This window comes from Marmota monax, unplaced genomic scaffold (genome assembly GCF_021218885.2).
Source record: "Marmota monax isolate L192 unplaced genomic scaffold, Marmota_monax_Labrador192_F-V1.1 WCK01_AAM20220418_F8-fsc00249, whole genome shotgun sequence".
In the NCBI taxonomy this organism is placed as follows: Eukaryota; Metazoa; Chordata; class Mammalia; order Rodentia; family Sciuridae; genus Marmota; species Marmota monax.
In genome coordinates this window covers 942,270-955,925 of record NW_026694242.1, presented here as the reverse complement: position 1 = coordinate 955,925, position 13,656 = coordinate 942,270, and the positions used below count along the sequence as shown (strand labels likewise).

General features: G+C 62.7%; 1 protein-coding gene across 3 annotated transcripts in view; it reads left to right on the top strand.

Annotated features, from left to right (window-relative positions):
• Nucleotides 1–13,656, top strand: part of Eefsec (eukaryotic elongation factor, selenocysteine-tRNA specific) — a 117,686-nt gene that overhangs the window by 89,205 nt on the left and 14,825 nt on the right. The window contains exons 5-6 of one of the 3 annotated variants that reach the window (XM_046466914.2): nt 5,552–6,199; nt 11,135–11,291. In XM_046466914.2, the coding sequence (XP_046322870.1) occupies nt 5,552–6,199; nt 11,135–11,291 (805 nt within the window). Of the gene's footprint in view, nt 1–5,551; nt 6,200–11,134; nt 11,301–13,656 lie in introns of all 3 variants that reach the window. The other 2 variants (XM_046466913.2, XM_046466915.2) reach the window with 2 other exon arrangements.

Sequence of the window (13,656 nt, the reverse complement as noted above, 5' to 3'; positions counted from 1 at the left end):
AAAAACGGAAAGACACACCTTTCAGCACCCAGTTCCCTGCGTGTCCCCGTCTCAGGTTCTCAGCCCAGAGGCCACCCCGGCCCCCTGGACAGACCTTAGGATGGTTTTGACTTTAGGATTAGAAAGAGGCTCAGTTAGCATGTGCCTGGAGTCCCAGGGGCTCGGGAGGCTGAGGCAGGAGGATCGCAAGGTGGAGGCCAGCCTCGGCCACTTAGCAAGGCCCTGAGCCACTCAGCGAGACCCTGTCTCTAAATAAAATAGAAAAAGGGCTGGGGACGGGGCTCAGGGGTTCAGCACCCCTGGGTTCAATCCCCAGAGGTATCTTGGCCAGGCAAGGTTGCCTGCAATCTCAGCGGTTCAGGAGGCAGAGGCAGGAGGATCGCAAGGTGGAGGCCAGCCTCAGCCACTTAGTGAGGCCCTAAGCAACTCAGTGAGACCCTGTCTCTAAATAAAATAGAAAAAGGGCTGGGGACAGGGCTCAGGGGTTAAGTGACCCTGGGTTCAATCCCTGGGACCAAAAAAAAGAACAGAAAGAGGAGACCCCTCCCCAGAAATGGGGGTCCAGAGCTGGTCCCCTGGAGGGGGGTGTCCTGTCCCTTTATAGATTTGGGTTTCCTTCTCCTGCCCGCTGCTGCCATCCTGCCTAGTGACCAGAGGGTGCAGTGATCCGGGGTCCAGGCAGGAAGGAGGCTCCTGGGGACACTCATTAACAACAGTTCCCGGGGCAGGTAACCTTGGCAACAGGTTAGAGGAGGCGGACGTGCTCTGGAGGGATCAGCGTTCTGTTCCTCTGAGCCAACCCCCCATCTTCCCGACCCCTGACCCTGTCTTTCCCGACCTCCGCTGACGGTCCTCCTGCCCCGGCCTCCCCAGCACCGAGACCACGCCAGAGGCTGCTGGGGGCCTTGCTGACCAGCTAGGAGCTGGCCACCCAGCAGGAGGCCTGTCCAGGGTCCTGCACTGAGTGGGGAACTGGGTGCAGGTGGCCTCTTGGGTGCTGGGAAGGGGGCCTCTCTGTTCCTTGGAGACCCAGACCCCCGTGGCTTCCCGGCCAAGCCTGTGGGGGCCCCAGGTGGGGTCCTGCTGTGTCCCCGCTGCCCCAGAGGCTCCTGTGGGCCCAGCCCTGGGGACGCAGTGCTCTCTGGTCCCCCCCACAGATTCCTTACCCCCCAAAAAGCCCAGGATCGTGAAGACAATTGAGGCCCCTTGTGAGGAGCACGCGGAGCCACGTCGGCGTAATTCAATTTGGAGTTTTATGGGGGACAAATCGCAGAGGGTGGCTGGGAGGGGGGACGTATAGCTCCCCAGCAGCCTGTGTCACTTTTACGGCCTCCCATTGTTGCAGCGGCTGGGAGGCTAACGGCCAGGGTTTGTTTGTGAGGTTGCCATAGAGGGGCCTTCCATGGGACACTGCCAGGTCCCCTCCCTCCCTCCCTCCTTCCCAGGGGGTACCATGTGGCAGCCACCGGGCTGGGGATCATGGGGGCGGGCTCCGGGGACCCCAGAAACCAGCCCCACACAGGGCCCCTGTGGGGACTAAGAGGGGCCACCTGGGGTGTGGGCCCCGCGGCCAGGTCACCTGGGCTGCCTGGGGCCCCCGGGGGGCGGGCGAGCCTGGTTCAGGGCCCAGGAGAGGCCAGAGTAGCTGCAGGTCCGTGGGCAGTACCCGCCCCACTGTGACCAGGCCCCTGCCAAAAACAGGACCCTGTTCAAGTCCTCCCCGAGTCCCTGGGGGTGGGGCCTCTTATTTAGAGACAGGGTCTCGCTGAGTGGCTCAGGGCCTGGCTCAGTGGCTGAGGCTGGCCTCCACCTGGCGATCCTCCTGCCTCGGCCTCCCATGCCGCTGGCTTGACCAGTGCGTGCCACCGTGCCCAGCATGGTGACATTTTTACAGCAGACAGAACTCCATAGAGCTGATCTTAGAAGGGTGGGGGTGCCATTTTTTGGCATCTACACGGGGATCTCTGAGAACGGGTCCCCCTGGCTCCCTCCCAGGGGACAGTTGTCCCTTTGTCTGGGGCCTGATGGAATTTTGTGCAGAACAAGCCCTCGTTCCACTTTGGCCAACAGGACTCCTGTCTCGGAGGCGCGGGGAGAGGCCAGGTGGGAGGGCTGCCGAGAGCTGCCAGACCCCGTCCCTGGCCCGGTGCCCGGGGACAGCTGAGCGGGCAGAGCCATCGACGGGGACTGCTCGGCTCCCTGCTTGGCCCGGTGTCCGGGCTCGGCCTCCAGAGCCGAGTGGGCGCAGCCGAGCCTGGCTCCCAGGGGGGTCCGCCCTGGGACTTGGGAGGCCTCAGTCTCCAGAGACCCCGCCCAGGAGGGACTGGCCCCTGGTCCTCAGGTGACACGCGTGGAGACAAAAGGCCACCCCAGTCCAACAGCTGACAGACCCTCAGCCCAAGGTCAGGGTGGGGAGCGCCCTGTTTGGCTCCGCAGAGAGCCATCGGGGAGACCCGGGGAGACCAGCAGGTGCCACGCACACGGCTCCCACCCAGTGTCACCTTATGTGAGAGGGAGTGGCAGGGACAGCCGTGGCCACTTTTTGGTGGGGGAGGAGGGTACCAGGGATGGAACCAGAGGCCCCTGAGCCCTGAGCCCCGTCCCCAGCCCTTTTTCTATTTTATTTAGAGACAGGGTCTCGATGAGTTGCTCAGGGCCTGGCTAAGTGGCTGAGGCTGGCCTCCAACTTGCGATCCTCCTGCCTCAGCCTCCCAAGATGCTGGGATGACAGGTGTGGACCAGCACATCAGCATGGTGACATTTTTCATAGCAAAAATTAGCAAATTTCACCTTCATCAGTAAGGACATGGGTAAACGACAGGTGGAGTCTTCATAGAGAACAATACTATACAGGAGTCAAGAATAACACACGTGTGTATGTATCTGAAAGTGAACAGATGTCAGAGAGAGAAGAATTAAACAATAATGTGATACCATTGTATACACAACGGAGTACATATGCTATTCAAGGACACGCCATGGGTATACTGTGTATGAGGATGAAGGGGACATAAGGAATTCATATTGTGTCACACGCCTGTCATCCCAGCAGCTTGGGAGGCTGAGGCAGGAGGATCGCAAGGTGGAGGCCAGCCTCAGCCACTTAGCAACTCAGCGAGACCCTGTCTCTAAATAAAATAGAAAAAGGACTGGGGACAGGGCTCAGGGGTGGAGGGGCCCTGGGTTCGATCCCTGGTACCCCCCCCCAAAAAAAATAAAGAGCTCATAAAGGTAATTACTCCAGAGGGGGCAAAGGAAGGAAATAGGATTATGGGTCTTCAACTCAATGTCAAGACTTCAGTTGACAAAAAGAAAAAAAAAAAAGAGTTAAAGTGTCAGGGACAGACTCTCAGCAGTCACCCCCAGGTGCTGGGATCAGGGGTGATCACGATGTCATTGCACCTCTCGAAATGACTTGAAGTCCTCCCAAAATCCGTGTCTGTGTGTGTGTGTGGGGGGGGGTGTTCACCCACGTCTGACTGCAGCCCCGGGGGGACCTGCCAGGGAACCTAGGCTCTGGCCCAGCAGGGGGGCCCTGGCAGCCCCCAGGACCCCCATTCCCCAAGCGCCCTCCTTGGAGGCCCAGAGCCCTGGGTTTGCATTTTTGTGCGAGATGCAATTAGATGCATCAGGGTCTTATCTGTAGGCCCAGCTCCAAGGAGGGGGATCAGGAGGTTAAATTGAAACCTTATTAAGGGACATGGACCAGGGCTGATGAGCCCCACCAGACGGGCTCTCAAAGCTCATTTCTCCCCGCCTCCAACCTGAGCCTCCCCGAGTCCAGTAACTGATCCCCCATCAGCTCGTTAGTGTCAACCCCGGGTGTCTTTTCCCCTCCGATTTACATTCTATTAAGTAATGAGGAACCTGCCAGGCCCCGGCCCTCGCCTTTAGCCCAGCCAGGGGCTTCCAGGCTCATTAATGGAATGAAAAATAGATCATAGAGGCCCAATCTCATTACAGCCTTATCGCCAGCATCTCGAGGCTGCGACACACAAGGCCGCTTCACCCGGGGCGTCTGCTGATCCCAGAGGGTGCCCAGCACGTCTGACCCTGTGCAGAGTGGGGTGATGCTTGTTGGACTGTCCCTTGGTCACAGAAAGAAGGCTCCTGGAGAACTTGGGCCCCCAAGCGGCTCCGGAGGCTGAGGCAGGAGGATCGCAAGTGGGAGGCCAGCCTCTGCCACTTAGCGAGGCCCTGAGGAGGCGTAACCAGCCTCTGCAGGGAGCCACCAGTAACCACCAGTAGCCTCTAGGAAGACTAGACCGTGCCCACCCCAAGTGGGTCCCCTCCCAGGGTCTACATCGGAGAAACTGCTGTGTGCAAAGTGACATGTACACGGTCATGATGACTTTTTGGGGGGTACCAGGGATTGAACCCAGGGGTGCTGAACCCCTGAGCCCCGTCCCCAGCCCTTTTTCTATTTTATTTAGAGACAGGGTCTCGCTGAGTTGCTCAGGGCTTTGCTAAGTGGCCGAGGCTGGCCTCCACCTTGTGATCCTCCTGCCTCAGCCTCCCAAGCTGCTGGGATGACAGGCGTGGGCCACTGAGCCTGGCTGGGCTGGGTTTTTAGCCAGATCCCCATCTCAGGATTTCCAAGCAAAAGACCCAAATCTGATGGGCAGAAGTTGAACAATCAGACAGCACCAACTGCCGGGGAGGATGTCCCACACCTAGGGTCTGAGGCCTGATGATAGAGCTTTTAATTTACGTAGTAAAACTGAGCACGTCTTTCCGCCAACCCTGCAGTTCTCCTCCAGGGCAGTGACCCTGAGACCGTCCCCTCCCCACCCTCTACAAGGACACTGGGAGGGGTCCTTGTGAGAGACGGAATCCACCCCGTGATCTTCCAGCCAAAAATTGAAAACTGGACTAGGCTGGGGCTCAGGGTAGAGGCTCACCTGGCACGTGTGAGGCCCGGGGTGGGATCCTCAGCACCACACAAAAATAAATATATAAAATAAAGGTTTTGTGTCAACTACAACTAAAACATAAAATATCACACAAACTGGGAACAGGCTGGGCATTATGGTGGTGCACAAGTGATCCCAGCGGCTGGGGAGGCCAAGGCAGGAGGATCGCAAGGTGGAGGCCAGCCTCAGCCACTTAGCAAGGCCCTGAGCAACTCAGCGAGACCCTGTCTCTAAATAAAATAGAAAAAGGGCTGGGGACGGGGCTCCGGGGTGAAGTGCCCCTGGGTTCAATCCCTGGCGCCCAAAATAAAAATGCTCAGAGGAGTGTGGGCAGCTGAGGGTGGAGGCAGCCTACCTGGTGACCATGGCAGAGGGTGCCTCCCGTGAGATATGACTCCCCGGCCACCCGAGCTGTGTCCCTGGTGGCCTCCTTGCCCAGTGCCCAGATCACCTCCTGTCATTGACCCTCTTTCCTGCCCCTGTCCTAATTTTATTTTGAGACACAGTTTTGCTAAGTTGTCGAGGCTGGCCTCCACTTTGCGATCCTCCTGCCTCGGCCTCCTCTGGGATCGTGGATGTCGGGACGGGTCCCCCCCACGCAGCCTGCTGGTCTCACACCCCTCTCGCCCCCCCGCCAGGTGGTGAAGAAGGTCAAGTCCATGCAGATGTTCCACACGCCCGTCACCTCGGCCATGCAGGGTGACCGCCTGGGCATCTGCGTCACCCAGTTTGACCCCAAGTTGCTGGAGCGCGGGCTGGTGTGCACCCCCGAGTCGCTGCCCACCCTGCACGCGGCCATCATCTCCGTGGAGAAGATCCCCTACTTCCGGGGCCCGCTGCTGACCAAGGCCAAGTTCCACATCACGCTGGGCCACGAGACGGTCATGGGCCGCCTGCTCTTCTTCAGCCCCGAGCCCCAGCGCTTCGACCAGGAGCCCCAGATGGACGCCTTCGACCTGGCCCAGGAGTACCTCTTCCAGGAGCGCTACCTGAGCGGGGACCCGGCCACCGAGGGCGACCAGGCGGACGGCAGGGCCGGCCAGGCCCCCGAGGGCCGCTGTCCACGGCAGCAGTGGGCCCTGGTGGAGTTCGAGAGGCCGGTCACCTGCCCTCGCCTGAGCCTGGTCATCGGCTCCCGGCTGGACGCGGACATCCACGCCAACTCGTGTCGCCTGGCCTTCCACGGTCGCCTGCTGCACGGGCTACAGGACAAGGGCTACGCGGAGAGCGCGCTGCCCGCCCTCAGGGTCTACAAGCTCAAGTACAAGCAAGGCCTCGTGGAGCGGGTGAGCACGGCCTCCAGTCTGGGCCTCCTCGGGGAGGGCGGCCGGGTCCACGGGGCCCCGATGGTGTTGGCAGCCAGGGAGGTCCCAGGGATGGAGCCCAGGGCCGCTGACCACAGGGCCACCTCCCGGCCCTTGAATGTTTGATTTAGAGTCAGGGTCTTGCTTTGTGGCTGAGGCTGGCCTCCACTTTGCCATCCTCCTGCCTCAGCCTCCATGGCTGCTGGAGGACAGGCGTGCGCCATGGTGCCCTGGGGCTGGTTGGGGCATTTAAAAGACCTGCTGAGGGCCTTGCTGAGTGGCTGAGGCTGGCCTCCACCTGGCCGTCCTCCTGCCTCAGCCTCCCCAGCCACTGGGATGACAGGCGTGGGCCACCGGCCTCTGTTTTCCATAGGACTGTCCGGAGAGGGCAAAGAGCGGGACAGAGAGGGACACCAGGTGGCTGCACGCCCACCCTCCCCCTGCCCCACTCGGTCCTGTGGCTCTGCCTCACCTGGCTGTGGTGCCACCGGCTGGGAGGCCGGCCCAGGGAGTGGCGGGCACCCGGGGGGGTGGCAGGAGACTGAGCTGGTGACAGGACCCGCGCGGCTGAGCCGTGGCCAGGGCTCTGGGAACGCGGCCAGAGTGGCTGCCAGGGCTGGGGACAGCCGGGCCACCGCAGCTTCCTTATTAGAAAAATGGGGACCTCCCCCCCGTGGGGTGGGGTGGGACAGGGACACCATGTAAGGCCCTGAAGTGTCCCCGCCCAGAAGGGTCCCTTGATCACCGCTGGGTAGCACAGGACTGTTTTCTAGAACTTTCCTCGAGGCCCAGACACCAGGGCTCCCGGCTGGGTGGGGACAACAGGCTGTCCCCCCCAGGGGTCAGGCCAGGCATGGCCACCTCTCACTGGCGCCACTCGGGAGGGCCCCAGGGCTGGGCGGCAGGAGCCCGCGGCGGGGCACAACCGAGTGTGGACACGCCGGCGCCACCAGGAGCCTTGGTGGCTTTGAAGTCCGCTGTCCCCCGCCGCCTGGCTCCTGGCTCTGGCCGCTCCGCTGGTGATGGCCTGGCCCGGGTGCCCAGGGCGCTGGGCCGGCCTCCAGCCTCCTCCTGGGCAGGCCCCAGCCCCAGGGGACGGCCCGTTGTGGCCTGTCCTGCTGCCCCTGGCCCTGGTGGCCTCCCAGGTCACTTGAGCAAGCCAGGGTCCCCTGAAGCACAAGTCACAACGGCCTCTCCTTCCCGGGAAGGTCAGGGCCGCCCTGGTGTCTTGGCCCAGGCCCAGCCGTGGCCTGTCCTGCCGTCCAGCGGGTCACGAGCTGCGGACTCACCTCCCGTGGAAATGGCTTCGCTCACATGCACCCGGGGTCAGGCCGCTGGGCGGGGGGAAGAGCTGGCTCTGGAGAAGACGGCCACTGTCCCCAGAACCGGTTTCTCCTCTCAGAGGAGTCGGTGGCCCAACTGGCCCAGCAGGTGCTCTGAGAGGTGTCATCTCCCTTTCTCCCTGGAAGGCCAGCCGCCTGGCCACTGTCCCTCGGGCTCTTGACCTGCCCCTGAAGGGGGATGTGCCTGTATGGGGGCTGCTGATGGCCACGCGGGGGGCGGAGTGGGGAGTGGAGGCTGGCCACGGAGGCCCGCTGTGGACAGAGGTCCTGCCCAACCTGGGCAGGGGCAGCGGGTGGAATTGAACTCAGGGGCCCCTGAGCCCCGTCCCCAGCCCTATTTTGGATTTAGAGACAGGGTCTCTCTGAGTTGCTCAGGGCTTTGCTAAGTGGCTGAGGCTGGCCTCTACCTTGCGATCCTCCTGCCTCGGCCTCCCAAGTCACTGGGAAGACAGGCTGCGCCACTCCTGCACTGGGAGGATACTGAGGTTCAGAGGAGTGACGCGGCTCGCCCAGGAGTCCCAGCAGCTGGACCCAGAAGCCAGCCCCACGCCAGGGCTGCCCCAGGCCTCTGTTTTCCGCCAGGCCTCGGTCCCTGTCCCCCAGGAGGACTCTGTTGGTTGGTGACAAGTGGTAACTGAGGAGGGAGCCCAAGAACAGTGGGCAGCACGGGCACCGAGCACGTGACCGTCCCCTGCTTGGCTCAGCACACCAGGGGACGCTGGGCACCTTTAAGACCCGCCCAGAGGGGACCTCTCCCCGAGTTGGACGCCCCCGAGGTCCTGCCCCGGGTGGCCACTCTGTCACCAGGTCTTGGTGTCCCGACCGACCTCCGCACCCCTGATCCTATGACGGCCTTTTTCAGAGGAAGAAACTGAGGTCCAGAGAGGACCCTCGCCTGGTCCAGGTCTCCAGGCCCTGCCCCTCTGGGCACAAGGTCCTCCTCGCAGCAGCCCTGGGCCCTACTGGGACAGTGACACCGCCGTGTCCCTCCCTCCCTGGACGCCCCTCTGCCGTTTGACTGAGCCCAGCTGCCTCAGAGCCTGGGCCTCCTCTCGGGGACCGAGCCCCGGGCGCCACGCATGTAACGACATCATCACACGCTCCGGCTGCCAAGCTCCCACTCAGCGCTGGGGACACTGGGGACTCGCCTGGCATGTGAGCAGACCCCGGGCTGCCGCGCGCAGCCAGCGACCACTCCTGGGGAGTCCGGGCCTCCAGCCAGGGGAAGGGACAGCAGACCACTCTGCAGACAGCGGAGGTCCCCATCGGAGCTATTGTGACCGCGCTGGCCAGATCCCGTCATTGTTCCCCACGAGCAGCCCCCGCCCGCCCCGTGTCACGTCACAGTGACTGATTCCAACTCCAGCTGGCCCGCGTCCTCCTCGGGCGACGGCTGGTGTCTTGCCGCTGGAGCTGGGAGAGGCTGGAATTTGGGACGATCCCCTCGTTCTCTCCGCCTCCTGCTTGCTGTCCCCTGGGTGGCCGTGCTGTCACCAGGTCTTGGTGTTCTGACCAACCTCAGGCCCTGATTTGAACGACGACTTTATTCAGAGGAAGAGACTGAGGTTCAGAGAGGACCTCTTAAGAGCTTCTAAGCCCTGTCTTCCCAGCACCAGGTGGTCCTCCTCCTCCTCCTCCTCCTCCTCCTCCTCCTCCTCTTCCTCCTCCTCCTCCTCTTCCTCCTCCTCCCAGCTCAAGGGAGTCCAAACACAGAGAAAGCCACTCTGGGCACAACTGGCATCGCTGTGACCTAAGCCACAGAAGAGGTCCCCTCCTCTCAGCCTGAATTCGAACGCGGTATTGCACCAGGTGCCGGGACACACACCTGTCATCCCAGCAGCTCAGGAGGCTGAGGCAGGAGGATCGCAAGTTGGAGGCCAGCCTCAGCCACTTAGCGAGACTCTGTCTCTAAACATAAAAAGGGCTGGGGACAGGCTCAGGGGTAAGCGTCCCTGGGCTCAATACCTGGGACAGAATAAAGAGAACGTGGTGTTGTCACACTCCCTGGCTGGGTGACACCTGCCGAGTCCCCAGACCCCAGGGGGCTTCTCTAAAGATTCAGCAGTGCCCTGGGTCACCCCCGTGTGACACGGCTGAGGACACGTGGCCACCTTTCCTCTGCCCCAGGGCAGGAGTTAGGAGACTGGGTGCCGAGGGCCAGCAGGGCCCCAGAGGGACAGATCTGCCTGGGGGACCCCTCAGCTCCTGCCCAGGGGTGGCCACACCCATGGTCACCCTCGGTCCCCTCTGTGGGACTGACACAGTGCAGAGATGCTGTCAGCTGCTGTTAAGGGCCAGTGGGGGCCTTCGCAGGCAGGGGGACGCCCACAGGGGGCCGGCTCACCCACCTGACGTCACCAGTGGAAATGCACACACAGAAGGTGGCAGGAGGTCCTCGTGCACGGGGCACTCTGGGGTCCCCTGACCGGGGCTCAGGGGCGGAGGACGCTGCCTTTGAACCTGAGCTTGTTCTGAACGGCCACCCCTGCCCCGTGGCCACCGGACAGAGTGGCCTTCCAACCCCCCAGGAGGTCACCAGGAAGCCACTTGCTCCTCACCTGACCCCAGACACTTCCAGAATCTCGTGGTGGCGCAGGTCAGGGGCCACCCTGCCACCACCATGGGACGGCAGGGACAGCTGGGGACATAGAATGACAGTGGGCGCCCTGAGCCCCCAGCCCTGGCCCCTGTTTACGAGGCACTGAAACCAACCTGGGGTCTCTGCCCTGAGTCCCCTGAAGTCGCACACCGAGCGTGTCCCAACAGGCCCCCGGGCAGGAGGGGACGTCCCCAGCATTTGGCTTTGCTAAGTGCATGTTTTATGACCCAAAGAAAAGAGGGGACACTAGTGTACCCACTTAAAAACTAAATCAGTCAAAGAAAGACCAGTGCGGTAGAGGCCGCAGCCCAGAGGCCGGCGGGGAATGGGAATGGAGCCTGTGTTCTCTGTGCTCATGAACATGCCAAAATGAACCCATGATGTTGTAAACCTGTGGCGCACAATAAAGGCACAAGGAAGAAGAAAATGAAAAAATTTTTAAAGGTTGGGGAGCCAGGTGCCATAGGGCACGCCTGTCATCCCAGCAGCTGGGAGGCTGAGGCAGGAGGATCGCAAGGTGGAGGCCAGCCTCAGCCTCTTAGCGAGGCCCTGAGCAACTCAGGGAGACCCTGTCTCTAAATAAAACCCAGAACAGGTCCGGAGACGGGAGTCAACCTCTGGTCCCAAAGGTGGGGACAGACTCACGGGGAGAGGACAGCAGGAAGTCAGGTGGCCCTGGACACCTTGATCGAGCCATACCTGCTGTCCTCAGCTGTAAGGTGGGGCTCACGGGGTTGCCCTGGGCATTACAGTGTTGACCCTGCCCACAGCGGGCTCGTGTCAAGGGAGTGACCGTGACAGGGACGCTGTAGCTCCCAGCTGGGGTTTCTGCCCTACTTGGGTGTGAGTCGCGACCTGTAGGGTGGGCTCAGCGCCCCCACCCTCAGGGCTCCTCAGGGGTGCAGCGTGGCCGGGCCCAGGGCCACTGTCTGGGGACTGTCCTGACGCCCTCTCTCGGGGACGGTGTGGGGACAGGCGATGGACGACTACAGCGTGATCGGCCGCTCCCTGTTCAAGAAGGAGACCAACATCCAGCTCTTCGTGGGGCTCCGGGTGCGGCTGTCCACGGGGGAGCTGGGCGTCATCGACAGCGCCTTCGGCCAGAGCGGCAAGTTCAAGGTCCACGTCCCGGGTGAGCGGGGTGAGCGGCCGTCCCTCCTGCACCAGGGCGCCCGGGGCACACGGAGGCCACCCAGAGGGCGCCAGGGCGTGGGCTCAGCTTCAGAGCCGGAGGCTGGGACACCCTGGAGGGGCCTGGGAGGGGTCAGGGTGGTCTGAACAAGGTCAAGGTCAGAGGTCAAGTTCCCACTCTAGCCAACCTTGGCCAAGTTGGGCGTGGTCTAAACAGGTCAAGGTTGAGGTCAGAGGTCAGGGGCGGAGGACGCTGCCTTTGAACCTGAGGTTGTTCTGAAGGGTCACTGTGTGCATTCTGAGATGTCACACACATACGGGTTGTGACAACCCACTCCTGTGGCTGGACCTGCTGTGGGGTGTCCCTGGTCGTGGGTTCCTCTGCGAACATGGGAAACTGACGTCCATTCATTCCCCTGTCTCTCCCGGTCCCCTCCCCTCCCTTCCTCTCTGCTATGCCCCCCACCCCACCCTTATGTGCACATCAGAGAGGACATTTGGGGATTGGGTTATTTCGTGTAGCATGATCATCTGCAGCTCCATCCGTTCACCTGCAAATGCCATCATTTCAGTCTTCTTTAAGGCTGTGTAATATTCCCCTGTGTTTCCTTATCCATCCACCTGTGAAGCGCACCAGGTTGGCCCCATAGCGCCGCGGGGAGGGCGGAGCCGCGGGGAGGGCGGAGCCGCGGGGAGGGCGGAGCCGCGGGGAGGGCGGAGCCGCGGGGAGGGCGGAGCCGCGGGGAGGGCGGAGCCGCGGGGAGGGCGGAGCCGCGGGGAGGGCGGAGCCGCGGGGAGGGCGGAGCCGCGGGGAGGGCGGAGCCGCGGGGAGGGCGGAGCCGCGGGGAGGGCGGAGCCGCGGGGGGCGGAGCCGCGGGGGGCGGAGCCGCGGGGGGCGGAGCCGCGGGGGGCGGAGCCGCGGGGACCGCCTGGGAAAGGACGTTCCGTGGACAGCGGAGCCAGCTCATGGGTCCAGAGGGGACAGTGGGCCTGGTGGGTTTGAGGGCTGGGGGTTGTTTGAGGCAGGAGTGCCCCGGTGGCCACGGCTGCAGGGGGTGGCACCACAGCTCCCGATGGCATGGGAGGGACCTAAGGGCCCTTCACCTGAATGTCCAGTGAGCTCCCTGGTCCTTTGTTTTGGTTTTTGGTACCAAAGATGGGACCCCCGGGCGCTAACCCCTGAGCCCCGTCCCCAGCCCTTTTTGTCTTTTTATTTAGACACAGGGTCTCGCTGAGTTGTTGAGGCTGGCCTCCAACTTGTGATCCTCCTGCCTCAGCCTCCTGAGCTGCTGGGGTGACAGGCTGGGCCACCCCAGTGCTTTGTCCCCCAGAATGAAATCTATGTTATTAAATTTTAAAAATATAGAACGAAAGCCCGGATGTGCTGGTATCTGCCTGTTGTCCCCCCCTGAGGTGAGGGGATCACTCACACCCTGAAGTTCAAGGCCGTCCCAGCAGCAGCGAGATCCAGCTCCCAGACAGGGACAGCCACAGACACAGAGCAGGTCGATGCCTTCCACGGTGACCCCCGGCTCCCAGCCCTGGGCCTCTGTGGGCTTGGGTGGGAGCTGGGGACAGAGCTGTCCCCACGAGGGTGGGTGGCTCTCGGCCTGAGAACCCTCTGCACCTCCCTGGGAGTTGGGGCGGGGGCCAGGCAGGCCAGCACCCGGGCCTCAGGTCCCAAGGACCCCGAGCCTGCGCCTTCCAGGGGACGCTGTGATTCCTCGCTGGGCCAGCTCCCCCGAGGGACAGTCCCCAGGGCGAGGCTTCCCCTTCCCCAGCCTCAGGCAGACTCCAGCAGGGAGGTCCCGGAGGAGGCCCCCAGCACCTGTGGCCTGGGGTGGCCCCGAGCTCTTTGTTAATATCGCTGCTGGATTCCTCCTGCCACCGCCGGCCTCCACCCCCAGCCCCATCCTCCACCCCCAGCCCCATCCTCCACCCCCAGCCCCATCCTCCACCCCCAGCCCCATCCTCCTTCTGACCTTGTGGGAGGCGCCTTAATTGGGAAAGAATCCTCAGGAAGCCGGAGCCACCCGGTGCCAGGTGACGGAGGGAGGGCGGGGGAGCGTGGGGAGCCGCAGGCTGGAAAGTGGGGTGTGGAGTCCAGGTGCTGAGCTGAGGCCTCCGGACTGGGAGGAGCCAGGAGAGGCTCGGGCACCGGTGGCCCCAGTGCTGGCTCAGCAGGGCAGGCTGGGGACAGGCAAAGGGCCCTCGGGGTTTCCTGCCAGTGGCCTCTTCTTTGGGTTGCCAGGCCAGATGCCTGGGAGGCTGAGCAGGTAGGGTGGAGGCCAGGATGGAGGAGAAACAGAGTCTGTCCTCCAGCCTCATCCTCAGTTTGTTGTTTTTTTTATTTTTGGGGGGTACCA